The sequence below is a fragment of the Vipera ursinii genome (assembly GCF_947247035.1).
Source record: "Vipera ursinii genome assembly, chromosome: 1".
Taxonomy (NCBI): domain Eukaryota; kingdom Metazoa; phylum Chordata; class Lepidosauria; order Squamata; family Viperidae; genus Vipera; species Vipera ursinii.
In genome coordinates this window covers 290,824,748-290,852,540 of record NC_139512.1, presented here as the reverse complement: position 1 = coordinate 290,852,540, position 27,793 = coordinate 290,824,748, and the positions used below count along the sequence as shown (strand labels likewise).

The window sequence follows — 27,793 nt, the reverse complement described above, 5'->3', positions numbered from 1 at the left end:
CCAATGGAGAGCCACGCTGGTCTAGTTATTATGCCACAGGAGCCGAGTTAGGCCAAACCCGGCGGCTGCCGCCTGCTCTGAGGGTATCACCCGGGCGGCGGTCGCTGCCTTGGCCTTTGTCCCCCTTAGGCGCTGCCTTCCTCCGCCTCCTTTCCTGCCCTCTGGTGTCTGCACAGGCCGGCGGATCCTTCGGCAGCTTCGAGCTCCTCACCGCCTGCCGCCTCCACTGGCTTCCGTTCTACCCGGGGGTGCCTCCAGCAGCACCGTCCCCCGTCCCGGGGGTTTGACTTCTTGCCGGGGGAGGAGGGGGACTTAATACCGCCGCGGCCGGACTCGTCTCCTGCCCCCTCCCCCCTCCCGACACTCCCCCAACACCATAGGCGGCTCAGGCACCAAGATGTCCAACCGAGCGCTCTGCCGGGAGGCCAGCCATGCCGGCAGCTGGTACACTGCCTCAGGTACGAGCTGGGTCACAAGCCTCCGTAGGCGGGGTGTGTGTGTGTGTGTGTGTGTGTGTGTGTGTGTGTTTGCGGGGCCTGCTTGATGAGGAGCCACGTCGAGGGAGCGGCGGGTCTGTCGGGCCGAGTTTTAGCACTCGAAACTCCCCCTTTCTTCCGACGGGGGAACCGCTCGGATGCTTGATGCCGTCTGTAAATATGGGGGGGGGGGAAAAAGTGTAATATTAAGGCTGACGGTGGACGAGAATGGGGGGGGTCAACGGTGCTCCGAGGCATTTCAGCCAGACTCCTTCCCGTAGGCCAGTGACATACACCCCCCACAAGAGACGGATCGGTAACTATGGCGGCGGCGGCGGCGGCTTTGGAGAGTCCCGAGTCGTTCGCTAAATTGCAGCCGACCGAAAAAGTCGACTGTCATTCCCCCAAGTCCCTCCCTCCCTCCCTGTCCTAATAAGGCTGCGATCTTGGACGCGTTCGTTTGCTGGGAAGGAGATCCCATTGAATCCGGTAGGGCAGCGTTTCCCAACCTTTAGGAACTTGAAGATGCGTGGACTTCAACTCCCAGAATTCCCCAGCCAGCAGAGCTGGCTGGGGAATTCTGGGAGTTGAAGTCCACGCATCTTCAAGTTCCTAAAGGTTGGGAAACGCTGCGGCAGGGCGCTGCCCGAGCGGTGCTTCGCTTCGGTGTGTAATCGCCGTTAGGCAGCTCTGACCAAGGAAGGGTGGTGAAGCTGTGTTGCAAAATCGCCCGAGGTTCCCCTGCCAGGAAGCCGGGAGGCGCCTGTTGCTTTCTGGCGTGGCAGCGATAATCGCGGGAGCCGGCCTGGTTTGTGCGGAAGAGGCTTTTCTCCTCCCATGGTCGCTGGGGCCGGGTGGGCCTTTTGACTGAATCAGCACTTTTCGCCGGGAATGCTGGGATCCTCTTTTAGATAACAACCCCCCCCCCCAAAAAAAAATTAATCTTCCTCTGCCTGCCCCAGACAACGAACTGCTTGGCCTGCCCGAGGTTCGATTCCCAGGGAATCGACAGAGCCTGGATGTTTCCTAAGGCTGGCCCCGGAAATCTCCCCTGCTTCTCTTTAAAATATTCTCCTGTAGAGGAAGCGGACGGCGCCTTTTTCAAGGAAGGTGCCTAGGACAAAGAACCGATGAGGAATCCTCTCGGGGTGGTGGTGGTTCATGTAGAATCGGGGAACCCACCAAGATCCGAAGTATACGTGTGAATGAAAAGGGGTCATTTAGGGTAAAGCGAGGGAGGGGGCGAATTGCATTGTGGGAACGCAGTAGTTGTAACTCGGGACCAGGCTGGGAGGCGGTTGTCTATTCAGGCTTCTTCCTGGCTGTCCAGGGGAACAGTTTGGAAAAAAAAAATACATTTTTAAATACTGTATTGAAATCCCGTGGAATTGAAGATGTAGTGGGTGCGAGATTTAATGTTTGGAAAGGTTATTTTAAAATCTTTTGTTCGTCCGTATTTGAATGTTTGCACCATATACGTGGCAGTGAAATTGTAAAGAAGACGATGCTTCTCGGGGTGCGTTTAGATGTCCCTTGATTTCCAGTATCGTGTAAAATAACCAGTTATCAATATTTTTCTTCCCCCCCCCCACCTTTGTTTCTTATACAGTAGTTTCTTGAGAAAACATGCACAAGAGTGCCCTCTGCAGGATGTAAGGTTCACATTGTCTACAATATGATTTCTTTCTGTATGTGCTCATCAGATATTTATTTCACTTGGCCTAAAAAAACACTCTAGGGAAAGACAAAGCAGTGAAAGCAACACATACTCACTTCATCCAGCTTGTGGGTGTATATTTTCATCTGAAAAATGTGATAGAGAGAGGGAATACATCAAATTTTGCAAGCATATAAATAGTACATATGGCTAGTTGCTAAATGCTTAGAAATTTAAACTAAATCTTTCACGTCAGCAATTATAATTTAGTTTTGTAGCATGCTTTGCTTTTTTAGTTTAAAATCTTTGCAAAATATTTGCAGTTTTATTGTTTAGGTATTTGGGAAGATGTGATTAACTGGGTTCTGTATTACTTTTTAGACAAATATTTATTATATCCATCAAAGAAAGCATATGTCATTATGGTTTCAGAAGAGTGGAAGGTAGGCTTAAAATGCTGTCTCATACCATTTGAAGGCCTGATGATAAACACAGTAAGGCTTCCTACTAAGCAGAATTGAAGAGGAGTTGGCTGCCAAAACATACCTTGTTATATCCGGCACTCTATACAGGTATGATACACTGGTATTGGTACTGTCACCGGTATTCTATCCAGTGATCTTAGGTAGATGATTTTAAAAATTGAGGGCTTCTCCAATTATATAGGAGCAATAATTTTGACTGGTATATTGCTATCACTTCCCTGCTTTTCTTAAATTAAAAGCTTTTTTCTTTAAAGTGAGTAATGAAAGCTCATCCATTTCAGCCACTTCACATATATTTTAATGTACTTACAGTGATGATTCAGCAGAAGCATCCCATATTTGCAACTACTCTAGTTTTCTATCTCTTCATGGGAGGTCAGAAAATAGGACTAATTCCAAGCCAATTATTATATTGGATGATATGATGATCTAAAGATTATACAGAAGCATAACCCAATCTCCCATCAGGCTACTAGGTTTTCACATCCATATGATACATTGAGCCAACGTTAGTAGTTCATGAAAGGTCAGTATATCACTTATTAAAAACAAGGAGATAAGGTTGTTGGAGCAAAAAAAATGAAGAGACTGTATTTTTTATGGTCTTAAATGGCTAGCTATATCTGCTGCTGTTTATATGGCATCTCCTACTTTTCTCAGCCCTTTGGAACTCTTCTCACAGTTTGCCAGTAGCCTCCTCTTTGGCCTTCAATCCTAAAATGAAAAGTAGACTGCAAGTAGAAGGAGAAATCCTTTCACAGGCAGATGTTATTCTCAGTCATCAGAGATGAAGCTGCAAGGAAGGAGATTGCCATCTTTTACATCTAGAAAGCAGACTTTTCCCCCTTAACTGTCCTTGTCTTCTAGAAGAATTTTCAAAGGAAATGTTCCATCAACTCTCTACTCTGTCACCAAGAACAAGAGAGACCAAGAGGGAGAGGCCAGAAATTGATAACAAACTCTCTGTCCACTATAGTTTACAAAAATGCTTCCGGGCTATTCTCTGTAGGCTGATTGGTATGACAGCAGGAGATTGTAGCCACATTGCCAAACTGACAGATTAGTGTAGGAGATGGGGAAAGAACTTGATCAGGTCTCCAGGTGGGCACAGCATGGAGATGAGTGGCAATACTGGCTTCGAGCGTATGAATAATCCTGCAAGGTTGAAGGCCAGTTCCTGTACTACAGTAAATAAGGCCTTGGGCAGGGCCATAATGTGGGCAAATCTATGAACATCCTACCACATATTGCAATGGGAGTAGTGAGAGTCAGAAGGCAGAGGCTGATTAAGAGACCGACAGGATGACAAGAGGAGACAACAGTGGATAGCCCCTTGGACCTCTTCCTCCCCTGACGGCTGAGAAGGCACTGGGGAATACCTGTGAGAAACTAGGGAGTGTCTCTTCTGAGTCTCTTGCCTTGCCCAGTATACAGCTATGGTATCTCTTATCTGATCACTCCCTACGTAGTATTTTTTTGCCCTGTCTCCCAAACTCTTTCCCAGGTATGTTACAGACTCAGACGTTGCCTGAACTAACCAATAGTGGAAAGTCAAACTTGCAGAAAAGCCCTTCATTGGGAAGAAGCTATTAGAATAACCAATAGTATTGCTAAGACTGATTTTGCCTATAGCCCAGTAGAAGGAAGAAAGCAAATACAAGAATTGTCCTGCATCTTCTTTTCACACCAAAGATCGAATTCCCTACTTTGTTCTGGGCAGAAGACATTTGAGTGATGTACCCTCTTGGATTCCTAGACTCAATAGCCAAAACATCCATCAGTTGCCAGGTTTAGCACACATTTCCCAGCTTGATTCCATTACTTTTTAAGTGAGCCTACCACTGCAGAAATACAGATATACCTACAACCTCACCTACCAGAATAGGTAGATTAAGAGTACATATCCCAGAAGAGATCTACATTGGTGTTTTCTCTTTACATTGCCAAAATACTTTCTTGAACTGAACCCTGGGCCTCAGAATGAATTTATCAGGCAGTGAACCTTTAAAATAGAGTAATTAACTTTCTAATGTTGATGGATTTGTCAGAAACTTGCTTAACATCCCAACCAGGAACCCTCCTCTCTTCCCAAAGGTTCCTCAGATTTGTATGCAAGAGCAATCCGCTTCACTTCACAGTTCTCTTTTTCCCCATCTGGCTTTGTCACTGAGACTATTCATCAAAATGTAAAAATGGCTCCTCTGGGCCATTCAAGAATCCAGTGGCTCCACATTTATGGTTACCTAGACAAGCTGCTCATCATAATGTCCTCTATGGCAAAAATTCAGCTTGATGCGTTGACTGTTTCTAGGCCTTGTTTGAATTTAGCTAAAAGTATGCTGGCACCGCATACAATAGGTTGATTCTACATCTACAGTTACAATTAATAAAGAGGGAAGGAAGGAAGGTTTTCTTGACTCAGGGATGCAATGCCAAGAAAGAAAACTTACTATCTGGATGGCTGAATCTTATAAAGCATGATTATCACAGCATGGAACTTCAAGGACAAGCCAACAGCTCTACTTCTAGGTAATTCATGTGTGTTGAACCTCTAGGGACATGCTCCTGCCATCCCATTTCCCTACATGGGTCTTGTCAGCAATATACAAGTTCTTAGTGACACCCCCTGAACTAATTTTCTATGAACTTTTTTTACCAGGAATCCAGGACTTTGATAGGCCAAGCCTTGGATTGAAGGTTTGGGGAGGTAGGAGTGTTCTTGGGGACCTGTACAAGGTATTTCTGGCCACATCTTTCCTTCATGGTTTAGATTTTAGAACACTTTCCAGATTTCACTGAGCATTCAATGTGAATATGACTATGGATCTAATTTAAATGTAGAATATACCAGCAAAGGGATGAATGTCTCCTACTAAAAAGGAAATTGGGGAAATGAGTTTTCTGTCCCACAGTTAACAGATTAATTGGATAATACATAATCCTGGTGTTCTCAACAAGAAAATGTTTTCTTTGTTCTTAGCCCTTTCTGTAAAGGAATGACTTGGCAGACAACAGCAGGAGTAATGTTAATAAACATTTTAAGTAGCTTTGGAGTAGAATCACCTACCTTTAAAATCATTATAGAATATATGTTCATTTCCTCAGACACAGATTTGGGGCGCCCATAATAACCAACTGACCAACCTGTGAATAATGCTGTAGTACAGGGGTGTCAAACTGCCATCCCATGGGATGTGTCATGGTGAAACTGCGCCCACCCCATTGCCGGCAATGGAAAAAAAGTCAAGATATGTCGTGACACGTGACATTGCGAGTTTGACACCCCTGCTGTAGTATATCTTCGATCCATCTTCAGTGACCAAGAAGACCAGCGGTATCTTTTTCACAAGAAGGAGAATTTGATGATCTTACTCTAGTTAGAAAGAGAAGTAGATTAAGAAAATGGCCCAGTATCGAGAATGTGCATTACTTTGCTATACTATATATTCTTGTGCATTACTTTGCTATACTATATATTCTTCTGTTTCCATGTCTCTTACTGATTACACATTTATTGTTACAATGAAATACACAATGAAAGAAGTTGAATCAGCTGAAGTGAATACATTGCCGAAAGAAATGAGCCTTCTTCCATAGGCTAGGACAGGGGTAGGCAACCTTGGCTCTTTTATGATTTGTGGACTTCAACTCCCAGAATTCCTGAGCCAGCCATGCTGGGTCAGGAATTCTGGGAGTTGAAGTCCACAAGTCATAAAAGAGCCAAGGTTGCCTACCCCTGGGCTAGGAAGAAGCTTGTATTTCCTTTCTTACTGGATCTGTCATCTGGTGACCTGAAAGGTACTTGTGCATTTCATTGTAATAACAAATGTGTAACCAGTAAGACACATGGAAACAGAAGAAGAAGAATATAAATCAGGCTACTCTCCTAATATCAGTGGACACAGTTAGATCGTACTATTTATCTGAAGACTAAATTTATAGTGAAAGCTATTTATCTTCCTGAACATTATACCTTTTACATTTGCTGTAAATGGGAGGCCTTAGATTATATACCACAGATTGCCAATGTGATGAGCTTTGCAGGGGCTCAGAATTCCTTGGGCTTTTAATTTGAGCCTTTTTTGTGGGTAATAATTGTTTGTTGTGATGGAAGAGTCGAGTGCAGTCTTAACTTTAGAAGTTAGAGGGGGAAAATTTGAACTGCTGCTGTCTCTATTTTTTTTGTTAGGGAACCTCTCACTCATTTCATGATGTCTTTTCTCAGCTTTGTTTTAGTTATATATTTTTAGATGCACCTCTGTTGACAAGGTAAAGTGAGCTGCAGCTCACAAAAGGTTATGTTTTTTAATAAAATTTGTTGGGAAAGGTACTCCTAGACCAGACATGTCAAACACAAGGCCCGGGGGCCAGATCCGGCCCGTGAAGTGGTTTCATGCGGCCCGCAAAGCCATCCTGGAAACAGTGAGGGAACGGCCCCCACTGCCTTGGCCCTGGCCCAGAGACCCTCCTCCTGACAGAGACCCTCAGATCTGTCCCACTCCTGCCCAGGCCCTCATAGGAACCCTTGATGCGAACAATGTACAATTGGCCACGCCCACCCAGCAGGCCATATGCACTCTAGCCACGCCCACCCAGTAGGCCACACGCACCCAGGCCACACCCACCCGGCCCCCTGAGGGCAACTGCAATGCTGATGCGGCCCTCAATGAAATTGAGTTTGACACCCTTGTCCTAGACTATTTCTATTTGTTACCAGACCCCTTCTATTTGTTTTTTTTTCCAGTTAGATACATCTGCATTTCCTAGTTGTTTATAAACGTATAGAACAGAAATAACTAAATCAGAAATGGATTTAGCATCTCTTTATGAAGTCATATTTGAGCTATAACTGGAGTTGGGAGGCTTAATGTAGAGGGAGAAAACCCTATTACATCAGTTGAAATAAAGGAAGATTTTTGTTCCTGTTAATAAATTCTCAGTGTATATTACAGATCTTGAAGGAGGATAGGGGAAATAGACAGAAGGCCTGTTTTGGCAAAGCAATAATATAATTGTTCAGCAGTCTGAATTTGAAAGGCAAAAGTGATTTAGAAGAGGACATAGAAACATGCACATTGCATTTTTTAGGAAAGGATGCAGCTTCCTTAAAGATTTGCTAACAGATGTAATCTTTGTGCTTTACATATTTTGAATCATGTGTTCCCTTTTGAGTCCATATTTTTGCACAGTCCTAGAAATATATGTGAGTCTTCAGCTGAAAAGCAGAAGATAAGCGGTATAAATTTGGAGAGACACACAAATGTATGAATACCTCAGATTTGCTTCCTTCCATACCAGGTCTTGAATGCATCGCATGTGGAAATTTAAAAAAAAGTCAAGGTGAATGATGTTTTCATTCCCTTTCCACAGAATTAAATCAGACTCCTGAGATTACTTGAGGCAAATTATAATTTTAAATAAATGAAGTAATAGGTTTTAAATAATATGGAGATACTCCCATTGTGTCCAAACTTGTATGTACTGCAGAATAAACACATTCCATACTCTAGGGAGTTGGCAGCAAGATAGAAAACTGAACTGACTGGCTAGACAGGTTTGCTGTGGTCTCTTGCTTATTCTGCAAAAAAAAAATCTGACATGAATTCAGTAATTACAAAAGAACTTGTATATGCCAGCCCATTTTGCTGAAGCAAATGCTGATTAAGCATCAAAGTATAAAATGATCTGCAAGCAAATGTTCTTTTAAGAAGTGTGGTGACACCTTTGGGACCATCAACTTCAGGCACACAGAGGTTTATCCACAATTGGCAGGTTTTTATCTGTCTATAAATATAAATATATATAGCTACAACTGAAAATATGTAAACAAATTGAAATTGGGTTGCTCAGCGGTGACCGACCCAAATTCAATTTCAAAACATTATACTGGGACATATATATTTGCCTTCATTTGTGGGACAAAAAATCTCTAAAAGTTCAACATTTGACAATTTAATGTAAACCTTAAAAATACCCTCTGGATATTTTTATACTTTCTTGGATAGATTGACTAACAAGTGTTAAAATATTGTCTATTGAGTTGTATTTTGAAAATCTTAAAAATTATTATTTTCTTTCATTTGACCATTTTATATTGTAAATGTTTCTTTTTATTTCTCTAAAATAATGCCGTGAGATGAAGGCCTATGAAAAGAGAACTTAATTACAAATAGTGTCACATCAAATAGTAATCTGTTGTATTCCTGTTGTCTTCTGATTGTCTGAGTTGTATGCTTTCCTCAATTGGGAAAAAGTTCACCTATTCAAGAAGCATTTAGCTTATGCTATTACTGCCTGAATTTTTTTATTTGCATGTATCATCTAATATGATATACTATTAAGCATTGTGTGTATGTGAACCACTATGCTATGCAAAAAGGATTATAGATATAGATACATAGATAGATACATAGATAGATAGTCATAATGACAGTGTTTTTACTTGTTTCATTTACTAAGTTTATATTCGCCTAAACTGTAATGGGTTTGTTTCACTTTAGCTTAGCACATTGAATAAACAACATATCCTGTAAAGCATGGCATGTGCTTGGCAATTTTAATTGATTATTCAATTCTGATGAACAATTAACACAGTTGTCAAAATTAAAATACAAATCAATATAAGCAATTAAAAACATAAGTTAAAAATCAATGCAGTTACTTTTAACAATAATTAAAACTTTTGACAATGAAAAGTTTGGTGGTATATCTTCTTTTCACAAAAGTCAAGCAGTGGGGTGGAATACAACTTCTGACCGAGTGCATTCCAAGCTTGGGAGTAACACAAGTGAAGGCTCACTTCTATTGTCAGAAAAACCTCAGATTTTTAACAGCCAGATAAATGTAGACAGTCAAATTATAAACCGTTTAAGTATGTCAAGGTTAGTAATTAAGATATAGTTTGTTTATTCATCTTTCTCTTCACACCATTTATATTGGATGTCTTGAGGAAACTTTCATACTTAATATCAGAGTATTTGCTTCATAACAATTATTTTGAGTTAAAATATTTAATAGCTTAGTATACTTAAAATAAAAAAAAAATCACTCATAGCCAGGGTTACTAAATATGGATCCCGGCCCTTCTTTACTTTAGGATTACTATGTTCCTTAAAATGGATTTTAACTTGGTTCTGGTGGACAACCTGGCGCCCTTTAGCTCTTCTGGACCACAACTTCCATAATTACTGCTGCTGGCTTTGCTGGCCAGTGCAGTTAGGCAAACCTTTGAGGAAAAAATGTTGCATTAAGTCAATATTTCAAAGAATGAAATGTTCATGGCATAGTAAATACTAACACTTTTATCATTATTTTAATTAATAAAGGCAAATTGTCTAAAAAAGTTTTGCTTTAGTTTTCAGTCATACCTTAAGCCAGACTTAAAACACTGCTCATTGCTTTTTAAATACGATCCATATGGTACAGTTTACTTTAATACATTTACCAGTCCTCTTTCAAAATTGAAATTTTAGCAGCTGTAATTATGGGTACAGAGTAATTGTATCAGGGAATATAAAGTACATTGAAAGGAGAGGGTGCATAGAGATTACAGTGAATATACTGTAGAACACGGGTGTCAAACTCGCAATGTCACGTGACGTGTTGCGACGTATCACGACTTTTTTGCCATTGCTGGCAGTGGGGTGGGCGCGGTTTCACTATGATGCATCCGGCCTGCGGGCTGACAGTTTGACACCCCTGCTGTAGAATATACTGTAGTCACAATAAATGTTAAAAAGCATCTTGTTAAAAAGATGCTCTTCTGAGGAGATGGAAAAGTTATCTTCTAAAAGATGGAAATTGCTCCTGGGTTTAGTATTGGTGGAAAAACTAATATTGGAAGGCAATTTCAAACTGCTCTAATCTAGCCTGAAATAACTCTTTCTCACTGATAGATGTCGCCTAGCCATCATGTTAAGGAAACTAGTTTTCTATTCTCTCATTTGAGAGAGGCTGTGGCAGATGTAAAATTACATTGAGCAGTGTGCTAACTCAGCAGGTATTGTTGATCTTCTTAATAAGTTTGAATAGTATTATCTGTACACCAGAGATTTATCTTCAGCAACTGGGTATATGTTTCTGGCCAAGCAAAGTTTGGAGAAATAATGACAAGTGAGATAAATGAGAAACTGTGGTTTTAAAACTGCAATATGCTTGAGATTTTTGCCTCATACTCTCTTGTTACCTGTGCAAGAAATCTGACTCTTTTTTCTTTTCTGAGTATTCTTTTCCCCCAGTGTTTATTTTGTACCTGAATAAGTCATTTGCATCAGTAGATAAAAAATATTCTATTCTATTCTGTTCTGTTCTGTTCTATTCTATTCTATTCTATTCTATTCTATTCTATTCTATTCTATTCTATTCTATTCTATTCTATTCTATTCTATTCTATTCTATTATTATTTTTCCATCCCATAGAATTAGTATTAGTAAAACTAATGCATCAGTAGATCAACTTTGGCTGAAATGCATTGCAGGAAATGTTAACAGCTACTTATTAGTAGCTCCCTAATCTCTTAATGAGTTTTTCAGATTAAAAACATTGTTAAATACAATCAGGTTTGATTGAAAGTCAAGCTTGTACTGTTTTAAATTATTGCTGGTACAGCTGTAAGGAAGAATTAAATACGTGGGAACTGTAACAAGGGATAATTTTTTGATAACATTGTTTTAAAAATCTATTTTTTTCCCCTGTAGGACCTCAGCTGAGTGCACAACTAGAAGGTTGGCTCTCTCAAGTACAGTCTACGAAAAGACCTGCTAGAGCCATTATTGCACCGTAAGTTTTTCCCCCTCTCTCTCCCACTCACTGAAGATAATTCATATAAAGACATTACAAAAAGATACTACTCCCCTCAGATAAATAGAGAGAGCACAATCTTCTTTATCTCAATTTGTATTGATTGGATAATAAGCTAGTCTTATCCCCTGACTTCTTGGTGGCAGTTTCTTACCATTTATTGAGGGTTGACTGTTGGGTTACAAGAACAGGTACACTTTAATTGCTTTGGTTTCATTGTGACATTTGGCTCTGGCTTACTCTGAACTCAGTCTGATAAAATATCAGTAGCAATTTGTTTATGGCTACGTGTGAGGGCAAACTAGTTTGAATGAAAGACATAAGAATCAGTCTACCTCTGTCTTATTTTTAATTTCTTTGAGAATAGCTAACCATTTCATGAAATTAGGCATTTGGAAAGGGCAAATTAAATCTTTAATCTAAATTAAAATATCTCCTACAGATGTTCAGCTTCAGTTTCTATCATATATTCAATGAGAGACACTTCGGTAGTTCTTATTAAGAATCCTTTTCTTACGTTCATCCATATTCTTTTATCAAAATGCTGTTTTTTTGAGCCCAAATCACAGGAAATTAGACTTTATGAAAACCATCTTCTGCTACTCAACTGAGCAATGTTTGGAATACTTGAAATGTTAAGTCTTCTGAGCAACTTCTTGCCTGCAGTTTGAGAAAGTACTTTACTTACTTTTATTAAATTTGTATACCGCCTTAACCTTTAATTAAAATATACAGATGTAATTTTCTTTTTCTGTGCTCAGAGTTAACAATCTTGATATGGCATACACATCAGGGTTGAGGATCTTTTCTTCCAACGAGTTTGTATTTTTTTTTATAGTTCCCAATAGGCCTGATTTTACTTGCCAGTCCCTTTTCCTATAAAAGAATTACTTTTGAATGAATAATCATCACACTGGGCTGGGTCAGGAGGTCTTGGAGGCCAGATCTGATCATTTTGTCATAGTTTTCTCACTGCTAGTACCCACCTTATTTTCTGCCACATAAGTAACCTTTTCTCCATATTTTTTTAGTACTTAACCTAAAGCACTCACTCATCTGATAACTGTAGATTGGATATATCTGCTTATCAAACTCAGTTATATTTCTTTTGTTGAGATTTTTCTACAGAGATTCAAAAGAAGCTTCAAAGAAAGTGTCTTTTGTTTTTGGCAGACATGCAGGATACACTTACTGTGGGTCTTGTGCAGCTCATGCATACAAACAAGTGGATCCTTCAATTACGTAAGTAACATCCAAGAAGATTCTTGTCCTAAGTACAACCAGATGCAGTTTGTATAGATGCTGGCTTAAGACAACAAAAAATTATTTAGGGTGGATTTGTCAGGACAGGAAATCTGTTTATCAGAGATATAAGCATAACCAACTGGGTCCTGAGGTCACGTAAACCATGTAGGGAACCTGTAGCATTTTTTTACTTTTCTAAAATCTGATTTTTGTGGATGGGGAATCATCTTGAATTAAATGGAAGGGAGAACTGGAGGTTGCAATAGAAAAAAGAATCTAAAGATTTATTTTGTGTTCGGAAGAAGCCTTTGTATTTTCAAAGACCAAATCTAAATCTGTCCCAATGCAGATTACTTTTTGCCTGGGATTGTGCTTGCCAAATTCTATTATAAAACTCTTCATGTGAGCCAGTTGTTATGTGATTCAATTTCCCACAATCAACCACATTGCAAGTATAATCTGGAAGTTAAACAAGAGAATCTATCAAAGAAGTCTTGATGTGATCATTTCCCTTTAGTCATGAAATGTGGTACTCAAATATTTTCTCTTATTAATCTTCAGACGGCGAATCTTCATCCTTGGGCCTTCCCATCATGTGCCCCTCTCCAGATGTGCACTTTCCAGTGTGGATATATATAGAACTCCCCTATATGATTTGAGAATTGATCAAAAGGGTAACTGTACACAATTCATGCAATACACAAACAAAATCAATTCTTAGCAAATTTAGTCTGTTATTTTTCTGAGACTGTCTATTCTGCATAGTTTATCTCTTAACTATTTGTACAAAAAGGCAACTGTATTGATGTTGGATATTTTGCAGAAAGTTTTAATAATACTTAGTGTTTCTTTTATGTATTGGCTCAGTTTGCATAGAATTTTAACAAACAAAGACTGAATTCATACAGTGTGCTGAGGAAAAAACCAAATCATGTTAATACTTAACTCAGTACCTGAACTACAATATATGCTAAACTTATTGGTGACTAGCTTAGATATATTTACATATAAGTATAATTTAATACTAACCGTAAAGGTAAAGGTAAAGGTTCCCCCGCACATGCGTGCTAGTCATTTCTGACTCTAGGGGCCGGTGCTCATCTCCGTTTCAAAGCCGAAGAGCCAGCGCTTGTCCGAGGACATCTCCGTGGTCATGTGGCCGGCATGACTAGACGCCAAAGGCGCACGGAACGCTGTTACCTTCCCACCGTAGTGGTCCCTATTTTCTACTTGCATTTTTACATGCTTTCGAACTGCTAGGTTGGCAGAAGCTGGGACAAGTAACAGGCGCTCACTCTGTTACGCGGCACTCGTATACTAACCATAGTGCATGCCATATACAACACAGTTTACTACAACCTGCAGTTGTTTTACTGATTGTATTTCCTTGCAGCTACTTCTCTATATCTTTGGTAACTGGCAGCTGTCAGTTGCAAGATTTTATATTTCAAACAAAAATGCAGGAGCATATTAGTGATCTAATCAGTCATAGACCATTCATGTTTGGAATGAGCAAAGTCTTATCCTGCCATTAGTTCATTTAAAATAAGAACCCTGCGTGGAATGATTAAATAAACCAGAACAATGAAGATAATGTCAATGGAAGCAATTCTGCTTTGTTTCTCAGTTACTACATTGATTGATGATACTTAACCAAATTAAGGTGAAGTGGAAAAAGTAAAAATTATTCATAGCCACATGAAAACTATGTGCCTGGGTTCAGTTGATTCACTAAGCCTAATCAACAAAATGACAAGTAAATATGTTTCTTTCAAAAGTATATATCTCTAAATGTTAACCACATTTTTCAGTTAGGAGACCTATATTAAGCTGTTAGTTTAAATGACAATGTGAAAAGCTCATCCATTTGGGAACAGGGCATTCTAAAGCATTGCAAAACATCCTGTTCCCACTGCAGATCATACCAAATACCCTCCTTGACAATGTCATTCCAGGGGTGGTTGGTAGTTTCCAGGATATTATAAAGACTCTGGTCTAGAAGCTGATTGAAGTGATCCAGATGAAATGCTTATTTGGAATGCTATGTCTGGGATACCTAGAACTACTTCTGGTTTGTAAAATTTACTTCTAGAAATTGTTGAACCACCCCTTAAATGACATTTCCCAAATTGATTAATTTCATGCATACCTAGCTCTGACTAATGTTCTCAGTCTCACAACTACAAAGGAACTAGAGAGAAACAATGAAAAAAGTTTTCAGATTCTAAAAAAAATTACCAGCTATGTATGAAAAATGTCCCTTACTATAATTTATTTTATAAACGTTAAAAGCTGTTAAATGTGCCATTATTCCACAGTTGTATTTTTATTTTATACAGTTAAAATCTTACATTAGTGTTCTCAAACTTATGTATGAGCAAATGCAAATCAAAGTAGGATATCTCCATATGTATTTCCCTGCTTTTTATGTGTAAACCTTCCCCACAACAAAATACCAATTTTAATATGTGTTTGTTTGGAGTGCCCTATTTCATTTATAGGCTAAGTGTATTCCTGTTGTGAGTCAGAGGTGGGGAACGTTTACCAGAACCATTGTGAATAGCATTCTTACTACAAGCTGTGATTCCTGTGATAATTAGGAACCATAAGTCTAACATATGAAGCAGAAAAGAGGAATTTTTTATGCAGTTGTTTATCCATTTGTTCCTTAATATATTAATATATTTGAAACTTTTCAGTTTATGCAGATTTGTGGAAGACTGGAATGTTTGAGCGTATGTCTTTGCAAACAGATGAAGATGAACACAGTATTGAAATGCACTTGCCTTACACTGCTAAAGCCATGGAAAGGTATTTGGATATTTAAAATTGTAGATATTAAATTAGATGTATTTTGGAATAATAATAAATCCATTTTCACTAACATTGAATATGTCTGTGGCTTCAAAATCCTTAGGGCTTTGATTATCAAACCAATTAAAATGAGAGGACTGTGTATTGAAACTTTTAGACACATAGAGTATATGTTAAAATAGTAGAAAAGCATAGAACTGAGCAAAATAGAATTTACAGGAAGAGAAGGCTGGAAATGTCTATCCTTTTAATAATGGAAATATAGTGTGCATTTTTAATTAAAGTGAGATTAAAAGGTTTGAAATCTGTAAATATTCTGCTCCTGACATCTATTTAGCCCATATAAGTATTCTTTGAAATAATTTAGAATGATTGGCAAGAATAAAGATCATAAACTATCCAAATTGCATAGTTCAGTCCTGGGGTCTCTTATCTTTTTAGACTAATAGGCAGATATGAAATGTTGAGAATCATGGCTACTTTCACAAAATGACTGTCATGAAATACTGGCTAGCCATGGACTACTCATTTAATTTTTAATTTATCATGGGTCATCAAGTTATTGTCCGCATAGATAATATTCTCCAGAATGATCTCTGTCCAACATTGGAAACTGGCCTATTATTTTTGTTTTGTTTTATTTATGTAAAACATTTAGATAGCCAACCATCTTATAATCCTCTGGGTAGAGATTAAAACAACATATAAAATCTTATTAAAACTACAACTAAACAGACTAAAAGATTAAAAACAATAAGGACTTGGCACAAGGTCAACCTTCTAATGTGCAATTATCAAGTCTTATCCCAGTGCTTGGGAGGCGGGGGAAGCCAGGTCTTCCAATCTTTATGGAATACTAGGAGGGTGGAGGCCTGCCAAACGTCAGGGGCAGAGTGTTCCATAGGGTAGGGACTGCTACAGAAAAGGCCCACTTCCTAGTTCAGAGATGGCAGTATTTAGGGGAAGGGACTAGGAGCATGCCCACCTCATCTGACCTGCTGTCCTTAGGGAAACAAAGTCCTGCACATAACCTGGCCCTGTGCCATACAGGTCTTTAAAGATGATGACCAACACCTTGAATTGCACCCATAAAGAAACTGGAAGCCGTTGAGGTTTTCACAACAAAAATGTTCCATGGATAAGCCTAGGGTCCCCCATTACTATATGTGCTGTTGCATTCTGAACTAGTTGAAGTTTCTGGGTGAGAATTGGGTCTCAGTAGCATACTGATGATATTAAGCTCCATACCAACTGATGACCTCCCCTAGCAGTTTCATGTAGATGTGACAAAGGAATTGCAAAAGGCTTGAGCCCTGGGGCATCCCACATTGCAGGTCTAGGGCTCGACTTCTACCAAACACCCGGACTGAAAATTTATGGAAGGTAAATTGGTAATGCTGCTCATTGCTGCATACTATGTCCCTAAGATGTTTTCTGATTTCTCCTGCAGCTTGCCTTTTTTCCCTGGCACTTGGGCAATCTTTCTAGCAAACTATTTCTAATAATCTTTGTGCCATTTTCTAATAATCTTTGTGTGGTTGAAGTTGAGGTTGGTGCTTTGTTTTGCACGGATTAACTTAGATTTTTCCAAATTAAAAGAATTAGTGAACTAAAACCAGGTGTCCCATGAAGAAAAATATTGCCAGGCACCTTGACATCTGTGACTATCATATATGGGATCCCGGCAGAAATTCAAAATCTAAATGTTTTTTGCAATATGTGCCAAACTCTATTCATCGTCAGGAATGGTCAGTCTTTTGCAATGACCTCACCAGGCCCTACAGAATTCTTTGAGGGCTGGACAAATGAATGAAGCTTATAGGTGAGAATTAAACATATCATAATTATATGTCCCCTGTGCTTAATATGATCACGTATGTTCATGTGCAGTGTTATGTTATAATGAAGTTTCCTATGTCTTCGTTAAGATAAAATTGTATACACAATTGATAATATGAGTACACAGTAAATATGCAGAAAAGAATCTGGTTTGCTCATAGATAACCTGTGCTTTTGTTGCCTGTGAGGTGCATAGATTTTTAAAAATTGGGAAATAGGATTAAAATATGTTATTTTTAAAAGCAATATTGATTTTAAAAGGATTTGTGATTCAGGCTACTCTTTTCCATGTATTTATGCAAGCTTTTGCATCCAAGATGAGAACCTGTTTGTTGCAGATTTTACATAAGAAGCCAGGTTAAATAAGAATGTGAGGAGAAACGTAGAATGGCACAGATCAAGTTCTGAATCTTTGTGAATCCTTGTTTTTCTTTTTAGCCATAAGGATGAGTTTACTATTGTTCCTGTATTGGTTGGAGCACTGAGTGAGACAAAAGAACAGGAATTTGGAAAACTCTTCAGCAAATATTTAGCAGATCCTTGTAATCTTTTTGTGGTTTCCTCTGACTTTTGTCACTGGGGTAAGTTAAATTATGTATCTGCACATGTTCCAAAAAGAACTCCTTTAAAATTAATGTAGTTTAAATAACAAAACCTGCTTCAGGAAAATAAAACAAAAGATGATTGCCCATTAACTTTCTCTAATTTGTTGCCTTTCTGTTGTGATGAATTATTCATAATTACACTATATTACAACTAGGATTATAACTGTAGAATTTTAATGCAATTGAAGAGCATCAGAATGGATAATTTATCTTGTGTTCTTGAATACAGGTAGTACGCTGGTTACGATGGCAATTGGGACCAAAATTTCCATCGCTAAGTGATGCTGTTGTAAAATGAAATGTCATATGACTGCATTGCTTAGTGATGGCAATCCTGGTGGTCCCAGTTGCTGTCATAATCCCGGATCTATGCAGGTTGTTAATCAGGAAGAAGCAGGAGTCCCAAGCAAGCAGGCTGGTGGGTGAGTGTACAGGTGCTACAGAGTGCAGGCAGCAAAAAAGCAGCAGGAGTAACTTCCTGCCAGCTTCTTCATTGATTTTGTAGGAAGCCAGTAGGAAACTTCAAAAATCATGATCACATGTAATCTGGGGGTCCTCCTGGATTTACTGCTCCTTCTCAAAAGATAGGTGGCGTTCACGTTTGGGAGGGATTTTGCACATCTTTAGGTTGTTAACCCATCTGTCTGTTCCTGGACCAGGAGACCCTGCTCACTGTCCCTTATGCCCTTGTGATCTCTTGTCTGGATTACTGCAATTCCCTCTACATGGGGCTGTCCTTTAAGAGCATTCGGAAGCTTCAACTGGTGCACAATGTGTCAGCATAAGTAGTATATGGTGCTGGTTACTTGTCTTTTTAACACCAATACTCTGAAAGCCAGTGTGCTTTCAGGAGCATTTCAAGGTGTTGATTGTCATCTTTAATGCCCTTCTTTGCTTAGGTCTAGGTTACTTAAGGGACTGTCTCTCCTCAGTTGTTTCGGTCCATCCAATCTGGGCCAACTAGGATCGGCATTATTTTGGTCCCATCAGTCAAATAATGCCAGTTGGTGGGAGCTAGAAGACATGCTTTTTTTCCTTTTTGATATAAGCCGCCTTATGGAACGTTCTCCTTCTGGAGATCAGGATGAATCCAACCCTGCTGATCTTTTATAAAGCCCTAAAGTCCCATCTGTGGGCCTTGAGTGTGTGCAGGGACCTACTCCTTTATTGTATTGAACTGCCTGCATTTAAATTTTTATAATGGTTTTTATTTTATTTTAATTCTATTTGTCAACCAGCGACGCTCACTGAGATGGATGGCCATATAAATTGGATGGGTGAGTGGGTGGGTGGCTGAGTGGATGGATGGATAGATAATTACCTTAATCTTTCTTTCTTAAGCAGGAGGCCGTACTTCTAAACAATGCTCTACATTGCATTCTTCTCTCCTTCCCTTATCATTTTTATTTTCAAAAAAAAATAGTTCTCAGATTTATGCAATGCTCGAAAACATTCTTGAAAATTTAGGCTATGCTTCAGGCTGTCACTTTTCTGTGCAGTATGACTGTGCAAACCATCTGGAGGGATACTTCTTAAAGGGATTCTCCAGACCTACTGCTCATAACATTGAGATACCCATGTCATTTGAAGGCTTGCTTTACTTGTTTTAAGCAAACTCCACTCCCCCATTCACTGATGATGTTACCTAGGGTAGTAATGAAACATCTGCAGAAAAACAACCAAGTTCAGTGAACACCAGGAGATTAATCTTTACCATCTTAGCATGCGTGTACACATAGAGAAGGTATTTCCACCAAGTTTCCACCAAATAAAAGCAAAGAATAACTTCAACACTACGAGCAGTTGAATTTAAGCAGTAGGAAAGTGCTTTATTAAGTTTCCCCTGATTGGTTTGTGCAGCTCTACTTCCAGCAGAGTAGCTTCCCATTTGTTTTAATTAAAAGAAGCATTAGCAATTTAAGATCTGTGAGCAGGAAGCCTGGTGAACAATAAAAGAAAGGTCTGAAGTGAGAATAGTGTCTGGATGCATATTTAACATTCAGGATTTTTTGTCCTTAGAGGTGAGATTCTTGTACAAAAGAAATGTATTTTCCATGTGCTAAAGTATTTTCAGTTGTACATAGAACAATTCCATCACTGTAGGATTCATAAAACCTTTTCAAAATTTGCACTTTTTGCTTGTGTGCTTCTTCCTCCTAGGTTAATATTTCAGATCTTTCAATGCAGCATGTACTTGTGAATGTGGTTTGGGGTGTCTTTCTTCAGTTTTTACTAGAGGCATTTTGGAAAAAAGGAATTTCTTACAACTGCCAGTATTCCAGAATAACACAAATTTTCATATGTATTTATAAAATTTGTGTTATTGTGCCAGTGCACTATGCATAAAATACACACATACACACACTCATATACTTTATGTGTGTGTGTGTGTGTATTCTCTCATACACACAGACACAGTATTTGTGTGTTCAATTCATGAATCAGATTTCCTGAAATTATTACATGTGTGATCATATTGTTCTACTTTAAAGGTTGCTTTAAAGCAATTGTTTTATCTGTGTCAAGTGTTTTGAATGATATCTCCTGGAGAGTTACTTTGTATGGATTTTTAACAAATGTAATTCCGTTTGACTTGCCATAAACATGTATATAGCTACTCATTTGGTCTTTAATTTCATATGGCTTTTTCTCTTAAGGTCAGAGGTTCAGATACAGTTACTATGATGAGTCTCAAGGAGAGATTTATAGATCAATTGAACACTTAGATAAAATGGTAAGTGTCAATATATCCTGCATATTTTCTGTCTTGAATCTGATCAAAGCATTACCCATTTATGCTCTGCATGAACCAATTCATATTATAGTTTTTGTTTGTTTAGGGCTTATTGCATTGTGTGCACATAACCACTGAGGTTTGTCAATCATAGTTATTTATTGTATGAACCCAGACAGTCTTATTTTATTAGAAGTGTTTTTATGCTGTTTTAAGCAAACAAGTCTAAGCAAAGTACAAAAGCTAACTAGTGGTAATATTAAAAAAAAGAAAAAGCAAATATATATTTCGTATACAAATTCAGTCTCAATGGTAACATTGGAACAATAAGGAATATCTGCATACGTCCCAGGAACATGCTTCATTGATTCCTCAGTTCCCACAGGCAGTTTTTAATGACCTTTCTCAGTGTTAAAAACAAGAATGCTGTCTTCTTGATGCCAGTTTGGCAACCCATAAAGCCAAAAAACCAATAGAGCAGTTTGTTGCTTAACTAATCCTTTGTGTATGTGATTTAGCCAGCCAGCCAGGAATAGGCAAGTAATACTCATTTATTGACAGTATAAGATTTGTTGAAACTGGGAATAAGATGACAGAAATGTAGCTTTAGGAAAGATTAACATGACCACAGAGTGAAGGTCTAATTGGACATGAATTACAAAAGCAGTTGGGGACTGAAGGTGGATACTAGGGAATATAAATACACATTAGAGTGCAGATGATTTCAGCAAAGAATTATTTGAATTAAAATAAGTAGCACTAATGTTTAGTGTGATAGGCAGTATAACTGTCAGGTATATGTGTGTGTATGTATGTATGTGTCTGTATTATACAACCTGTGACCCCCTTGAATGATCATTTCAGAGGTATTTCCTTACCAGATTCCTCAATGTCTTCAACAATGACAGAGCTTCTAATGTTCTACCTTAAAAATTCAGGGAGATATTCAGAGATTTATCTGCTTTGAAAATAGCCCATGTTGAACTGGGCTATTTGAACATAGTTGAACATAGTAAAACATCAGCAGTTGATCATAGGAAATATTTTATACTATTTTGTATTATGAAATAAATGGATTTATTATTTTATGCCATAAAATGTGTTCTAAAGTTTGCCAAATTTCAATTCCATGAGAGTCATGGTTCCTAGATTTTGGATTATTTTGTAAGTTACGCCACTTAAGGTATCTCAGTGCAAAACGTTTTGCCCAATAGCCTTTGTTACAAATATAAGAATTTTAGTAATATATAGTTATATGTAACATGTAATCTCACTCTCACCATACACAATGAGAGAGAGAGAGAGAGACTACTCATAAATGTTTTCTTCTGACCATTTTTGAACAATTATGGTTGCACCTGGTGTGGGGGTTACCAAGAGAATTATTTTGAGAAATTGGAAAAGCAGTATTATTGCAGATATTAAGGATTGTATTTTGAAAATGTATTTTTGAAAATGAAGCAATATGTTTGTCTTTGGCATAGTACCATGTTATTCTAATTCTATTTAATAATAATAGAGCACCGTAAGGTACTTTTCCTAAACACCATTCTTCAGCCGTGTGGGCTCGGTTACTGTCCTGGGCCCCATGCCTGGAAAAACAACCAAGTCTTTTAAGGTTTTTCAAAAGGTGAGCACAGTCAGGGTCAGCCAGGCAGGCCTTGGACCTTAGTGTTCCAAAGGGCAGGCACAGCTACAGAAAGGCATGCTTCCTGGATCCCACTAAATGACAAACTTTAATTGACCAGAGTTGAAGCTTGCCCCTTCTGCCTGATCTAATGGGGCAAGTAGAAACAATATAAATCAGGCATTAGGCCCTGTGCCATGTTGGGCTTTATAGTTAATAACTGGCACCAGAATTGCTCCCAGAAGCAAATTTGGAGTCAGTGAAATTCATGGATCCAAGGTGTAAAATAGATAAGACATACCCATAATTGCTCATGCTACTGCATTCTGGAGCCACTGAAGTTTCTGAATGTTTTTCCAAGGTAGCATCATGTAGAGACCATTGTGTAGTCCACTCAAGAGATAACTGAACTCTGATGACCGTGCCCAGTATCTCCTGATCCAAGAAGGAGGACAATTGGTGCACAATATGAAGCTGTGCAAAGCCCCCCCTGCAACACAACTACCAATTGTTCTTTGAAAAGATACTGTGAGTCCAGAAGAACCCCCAAATTAACATTACTTCTGTCTGGGATAATACAGTCCCAATCAGAACTAAGGATGAGAAATAGCCAGATCCAGGAGCCCCAAATACCAAAAACCACTCCATTTTGGTAGGGTTGAACTAAAGTTTCTTCATCCCCATCCAGACTCCTCATACCTCCAGCTTCCCTTGGCTGACTGGGATGGAGTTATGTAAATGAGCATTACTGCATATTGATGATATCTCATCCCATGCCATTAAATAACCTCACTAGAGATTTCATGTAGATGTTAAACAATAGTGGGGAAAGAATTGAGCCACACAATAGAGCTTCCGTCATCAATAAGAATGAAAGGAAAGGGGAACCAGCTTAACACTGTGCCCCTAATTACTGTGCCCTGGAACCGTTTCAGAAGAATTCCATGCTTGTTGGCATTGAAGGTTGGTGAGAAATAAAGGAGAGGAAGGATGGATGCGCTACTTCCACCCCAGTCCTTCTGTAGATTATCCACAAATGTGACCAATGTCATTTCAGTCCTATACCTGATCTGACCCTTGGCACTAAGGTTGCCAAAAGAAGTGTGCTCTTGCCTTTCTATCCTCCTAGGCACTAGTAAAGTGACTGGATCTTCAGTGTAGTTCAGCAGAACCTAAAGATTTCAGCCCATATCCTTTCCTACAAAGGATATTTTTATAATTTATAATTTTATAATTTGCATTATTTGACGTTGAAACCCTTGGATGAAATCAGTTACTGGAAATTGTCATAAAGCTGTTCTTGTCCTAGGCCTTGTCACTTTATCGTTGGGTGCCGACTCTGGTGTTGAAAATAAAACATAGAAGAAAAAAATTAATAGAACCTGTAAGAAAAGAAAATAATTATTGGTTTTGTTTATGACTCACAAACACTCAAACACCCAATGTCACTCTTACTACTAGTTTTTAAAAGTCAATATAATGTATAAATGCTTTTTCCACAGATATAAACCATTAAGAGTCCTTGATGCTCTCTGAGCTTGGTTGCTCTCTCCCAGACATTTCATTGCCAATCTAGATAACATCATCAGCATCACCAATGCTAGTAGGGAGTAGGGCTTGTTCTCCTTTATGTACTAGTGGCTTACCCTGTCAGTATTGGTGGGAATTTTTTTTTATTACATTTATATCCCGCCCTTCTCCGAAGACTCAGGGCGGCTTACAAGTTTGGCAGTAGCCTTCATTCTATGTATATGCCTGATTGTTAGGGCTTTCACACACACCCCAAGCGGCATTATTACAAAGTCAGCTTATTGCCCCCAACAATCTGGGTCCTCATTTTACCTACCTCGGAAGGATGGAAGGCTGAGTCAACCTTGAGCCTGGTGGGATGTGAACCTGCACTTAATTGCAGGCAGCTGGTGTTACTTAAGGAGGCATCAGCCCACTGCTCCACCAAGGCTCTGGTTAATAGCCCAATGAAGGAACCACCAAGACCACTTCTATAAGAAAACAACTAAGTTTGGAGAGCTTCAGGGACCCCACAGTTCAACCCTGAGCTACAAATATTCTCTTCTATCAATGTGTGTTATTATATTCATAGTATGCCATGATTTAGTTTTATCTGTCAACCATAGTGCTAGTTTTTTTAATTAAATATTTTTATATTTGAGGCATTTAAAAATTAATGATAACTTTATAATTCTTCCTAGGGTATGAACATTATAGAACAGCTTGACCCTGTGTCCTTTAGCAATTACTTGAAGAAATACCATAATACAATATGTGGAAGACATCCTATTGGTGTTTTACTAAATGTAAGTACTGTTGTTAAATGAAATATGGAGTAGACGTTTTCAAGTTATAAATATATAAAAGCTCTTCCTGCCGTCAAGACTATTGCTTTCTGATTGCTTTTGCCTAATTGATAAGATCTGGCAGGGTTGGCATACTCCAGTTCCATCAAGAAAGCCCTGCTACTGTGCAGGACACTAGATACCCACCTTCCATGTGTGGTCTTGGGAATAGTAGTAAGTCCATGTGGCCCTGATTGGGCTTTTTCAACAGAGACGGGACAGGGTGATTTATGATCTCATCGATATATGCCTTGTACTGTTGTTTCCCATGGTCGTCAGTTATATTGGCCATATTGACTAATTGTTAGTCAATTTAAATACTCTTTTTTCCCCTACCTAGAGAAGCTTCAGTGATTGAGGCAGCTAATTGATTAAATAATAAACTAATTGAGGAAGTTCAGGAGGGAGAATCTGCAAGATAGAACTGATAGATTCTGAATTTTTAAAATATCCCTTTCATTTAGTAAAAGTCCCACCAACTAATTTTTTCAGTTGTAATTTCATCTAGCTGTGGGATAGGAGAGCATATCCCTTGGGGTACTTGCAAGAAAAAGTTGATAAGAGCCAGTAGAATTGCACCCTCCCTATTTGCCAGTGCATGGAGGAGTTGGTGCCATAACTTTACCATGACCAGTGGGTTATCCATTCAAAACTGCCCCATCTCCCTGTGAAAAAGGGACGAAACTTTTTCCTTTGCTAACTCTAAATATATTCTTGGATTGTGTGTGGGCGATATGCATGCATGCATAGAGCAAACAAACATACAGGCATTCAGCAGAAAGCCCTTTCTGTTAAGTTCCTCAGAACTCAGGAATATTCGCAATTAGTAGAAATATAGGACTATGTGCCTTTCTATATGAGTCAGGAGTAAACAAAGCGATACATTCCCAAACACGTCCTTTGTTTGTCCCACTTGACTTTTAAAAAATATTGTTTTAATAAAAACAAATACAGTGGAAGATGGCATGCTGCAAAGTGATCATAATTTTTATTAGCAGGATTGCCTGTGGGCCCCATTAAGGTCCAGTTGAGATTAAAAAGCACTCTTGAATTTACCTTCTGACAATCAGCAGTGTTTTTAATGTGTTTCGAAGTAAATTTGTGCATCCATCTTCCTCAGTTTTCCTTATGAAAGGTTATTTCAACAACCATGAGAAAAGTTGTTCAAAGTTCTTGACTCAAAAAAAAAGTATCGCGAATGTGTAAGAAGTGTCATAAATGATCTGAGTAGTCATTTTATAAAACTTTCTTTTTATTCCATCTAGGCTATCACAGAGCTCCAGAAGAATGGCATGAACATGAGCTTTTCATTTTTGAATTATGCTCAGTCAAGCCAGTGTCGAAACTGGCAAGATAGCTCAGTGAGTTATGCAGCAGGAGCATTATTGGTCCACTGAACCTCAGGGATGACACCTGCACACTCAATGGGGTCCCAGCCTTGCCCTTGCAAAGATGCAGTTCCTGATCTTTGGGTATACTGAAACCTCAAACTAATAGAACTCTTCTTTTTTTCTAGTAGGTGTAGTCCTTCCTTAGTTACAACTCATTTTAAAAATGCTTTCTTGTTTAGGACAAGGGAGGAAGGCTGGTGTCAAAATGTTGTGACTTCTAAAAACCAGTGGCTATAAAGGTATGGTGACAGACGGTCCTTGCAAAATACAACATGTAAAGCATTTACCACATCCCAGATTTGCACTCTGCAGACCTGTGCACATACTCTGCTTTCAGAATAGTTTTGCAAGTTTAAACAGAAAAGGATGGAAGCTTTTTAATAAAAAAAATGCATTTATAAAAGATCCTGTATTAGAATATAATAAAACTCCAGTATAGTCAATTACTACCCGTGTTGTACAACAAATATCTTCTATTTTAGTTGCTAATAAAGGGCTGCACAACCAAAATGGCTACATGTGATTTTTTTTTCATTAAGCTAAACAAAATTGATTATGTCAGGGGTCTCTTACCCCCGATCCGTGGACCAGTACTGGGCCACGGCATGCCAGCAACCGGTCCGCACAAACAAGCAAAGCCCCATCTGCGAGATGCACGTAGCACACAAAACCACGCACCCTCTGGTCCACGGAAAAACGTCTCTCCACAGAACTGGTCCCTGGTGCCCAAAAGGTTGGGGACCTCTGGACTATGTCTTCATCAAGAGCAACTTGGTGGTCGTCTGATATTTTGGCTTTCACTGCTCTTTGCAACTCTCATTGGAGAGCTTGGATCATGCATAGACTCAATCTGCATGGATTGACAATATTTTCCTCCCACAAGTTGATTCATAGGAGTGCAATGTTCTGAGTTTGCTGTGGCTTTAAATATTTTAAAGCATAACTAAGCTCTCTTGTCTTAATTTAGAGAACCCACTCTCCACCTCTTCCAAAGTTCCTAACATACAGGTTGTTTCTAGCAACGGGATAAAAAAAAACCTGTATCAAACTGCCTTTAGAAGAGCAGAGTAAATCACATGCAAGTAAGTTGCACAAACTGGGTGGAGTGCTTATGGAGTGATTGTTGATGCTCATTGGGGAGAATTCTAGCCTGATCTGTTACAGCTGATAGACTTGCTTTGCCAACATATAAGCACATTACGTTATAAGCAATTCTCAAAAAGGTTAATCTGATGTTTCATTAGATATAACTGGCCAGACCTGTTTTGCAGATATGTTGGACTACAACCCCCACAATTTCCAATCAGCAAGGTTGATGATTTGAGGAGTTCTAACCCAGGGCATCCAGAGGGTATTGCAGAGGGGGAGGCTGCTCAAGAATCCTGGATAAGGTCTATAAAGACATGCCTTTCTCTTAAGATCATTTTGTTGAAACTGACAGTTCCTAAGAGTATTTGGGATGGCAGCATGCTTTTACCAGTTGTGTACAATAGAGGGAGCTGTTACCTTTGTGCTTGAAAAGAATGAGCAAGCAAATAACAGCTGACAATTTTTCAAAGAACAAGTATTCTTCCCCCTCCCCTTGCGAACATACTGCTTGTACTGTGGGTTTGTGTGGGAAAGAAAGGACTTGAACTGTGTACTCCCTTCCATTCCAAAGGCAATTAATAGCAAGGAGAACATTCATTATTCTTCCTGCTTCTTGTTAATTACTGCTACAAATGTGTATCTTCAGCATTGACTTTAGGTAGTGTCAACTGACAGCT

General features: G+C 38.9%; 1 protein-coding gene across 2 annotated transcripts; it reads left to right on the top strand.

The window, feature by feature from the left end:
• MEMO1 (mediator of cell motility 1) lies at positions 1 to 26,537 on the top strand. 2 transcript variants are annotated; one of them, XR_014493746.1, is made up of 10 exons: positions 1 to 458; positions 11,316 to 11,397; positions 12,592 to 12,660; positions 13,225 to 13,337; positions 15,363 to 15,474; positions 17,755 to 17,897; positions 20,579 to 20,655; positions 24,493 to 24,597; positions 25,902 to 26,108; positions 26,207 to 26,537. XR_014493746.1 is itself a non-coding variant. In XM_083373388.1 (9 exons), the coding sequence occupies exons 1-9, from the start codon at positions 398 to 400 to the stop codon at positions 26,031 to 26,033; spliced, it is 894 nt and encodes a 297-aa protein (XP_083229514.1). In that variant the 5' UTR covers positions 1 to 397; the 3' UTR covers positions 26,034 to 26,537. The 2 variants fall into 2 exon arrangements, 1 of the variants encoding a protein (XP_083229514.1); XM_083373388.1 differs by having other exon boundaries at positions 25,902 to 26,537.
• Positions 26,538 to 27,793: the final 1,256 nt, after the last annotated feature.

Coding starts and splice junctions, on each gene's coding strand:
- MEMO1 (XM_083373388.1), top strand. CDS start 398: ATGTCCAACCGAGCGCTCTGCCGGGAGGCCAGCCATGCCGGCAGCTGG. Junction 15,475..17,754: donor ACTGCTAAAGCCATGGAAAG/GTATTTGGATAT, acceptor TTTTCTTTTTAG/CCATAAGGATGAGTTTACTA. Junction 17,898..20,578: donor CTCTGACTTTTGTCACTGGG/GTAAGTTAAATT, acceptor TTTTCTCTTAAG/GTCAGAGGTTCAGATACAGT.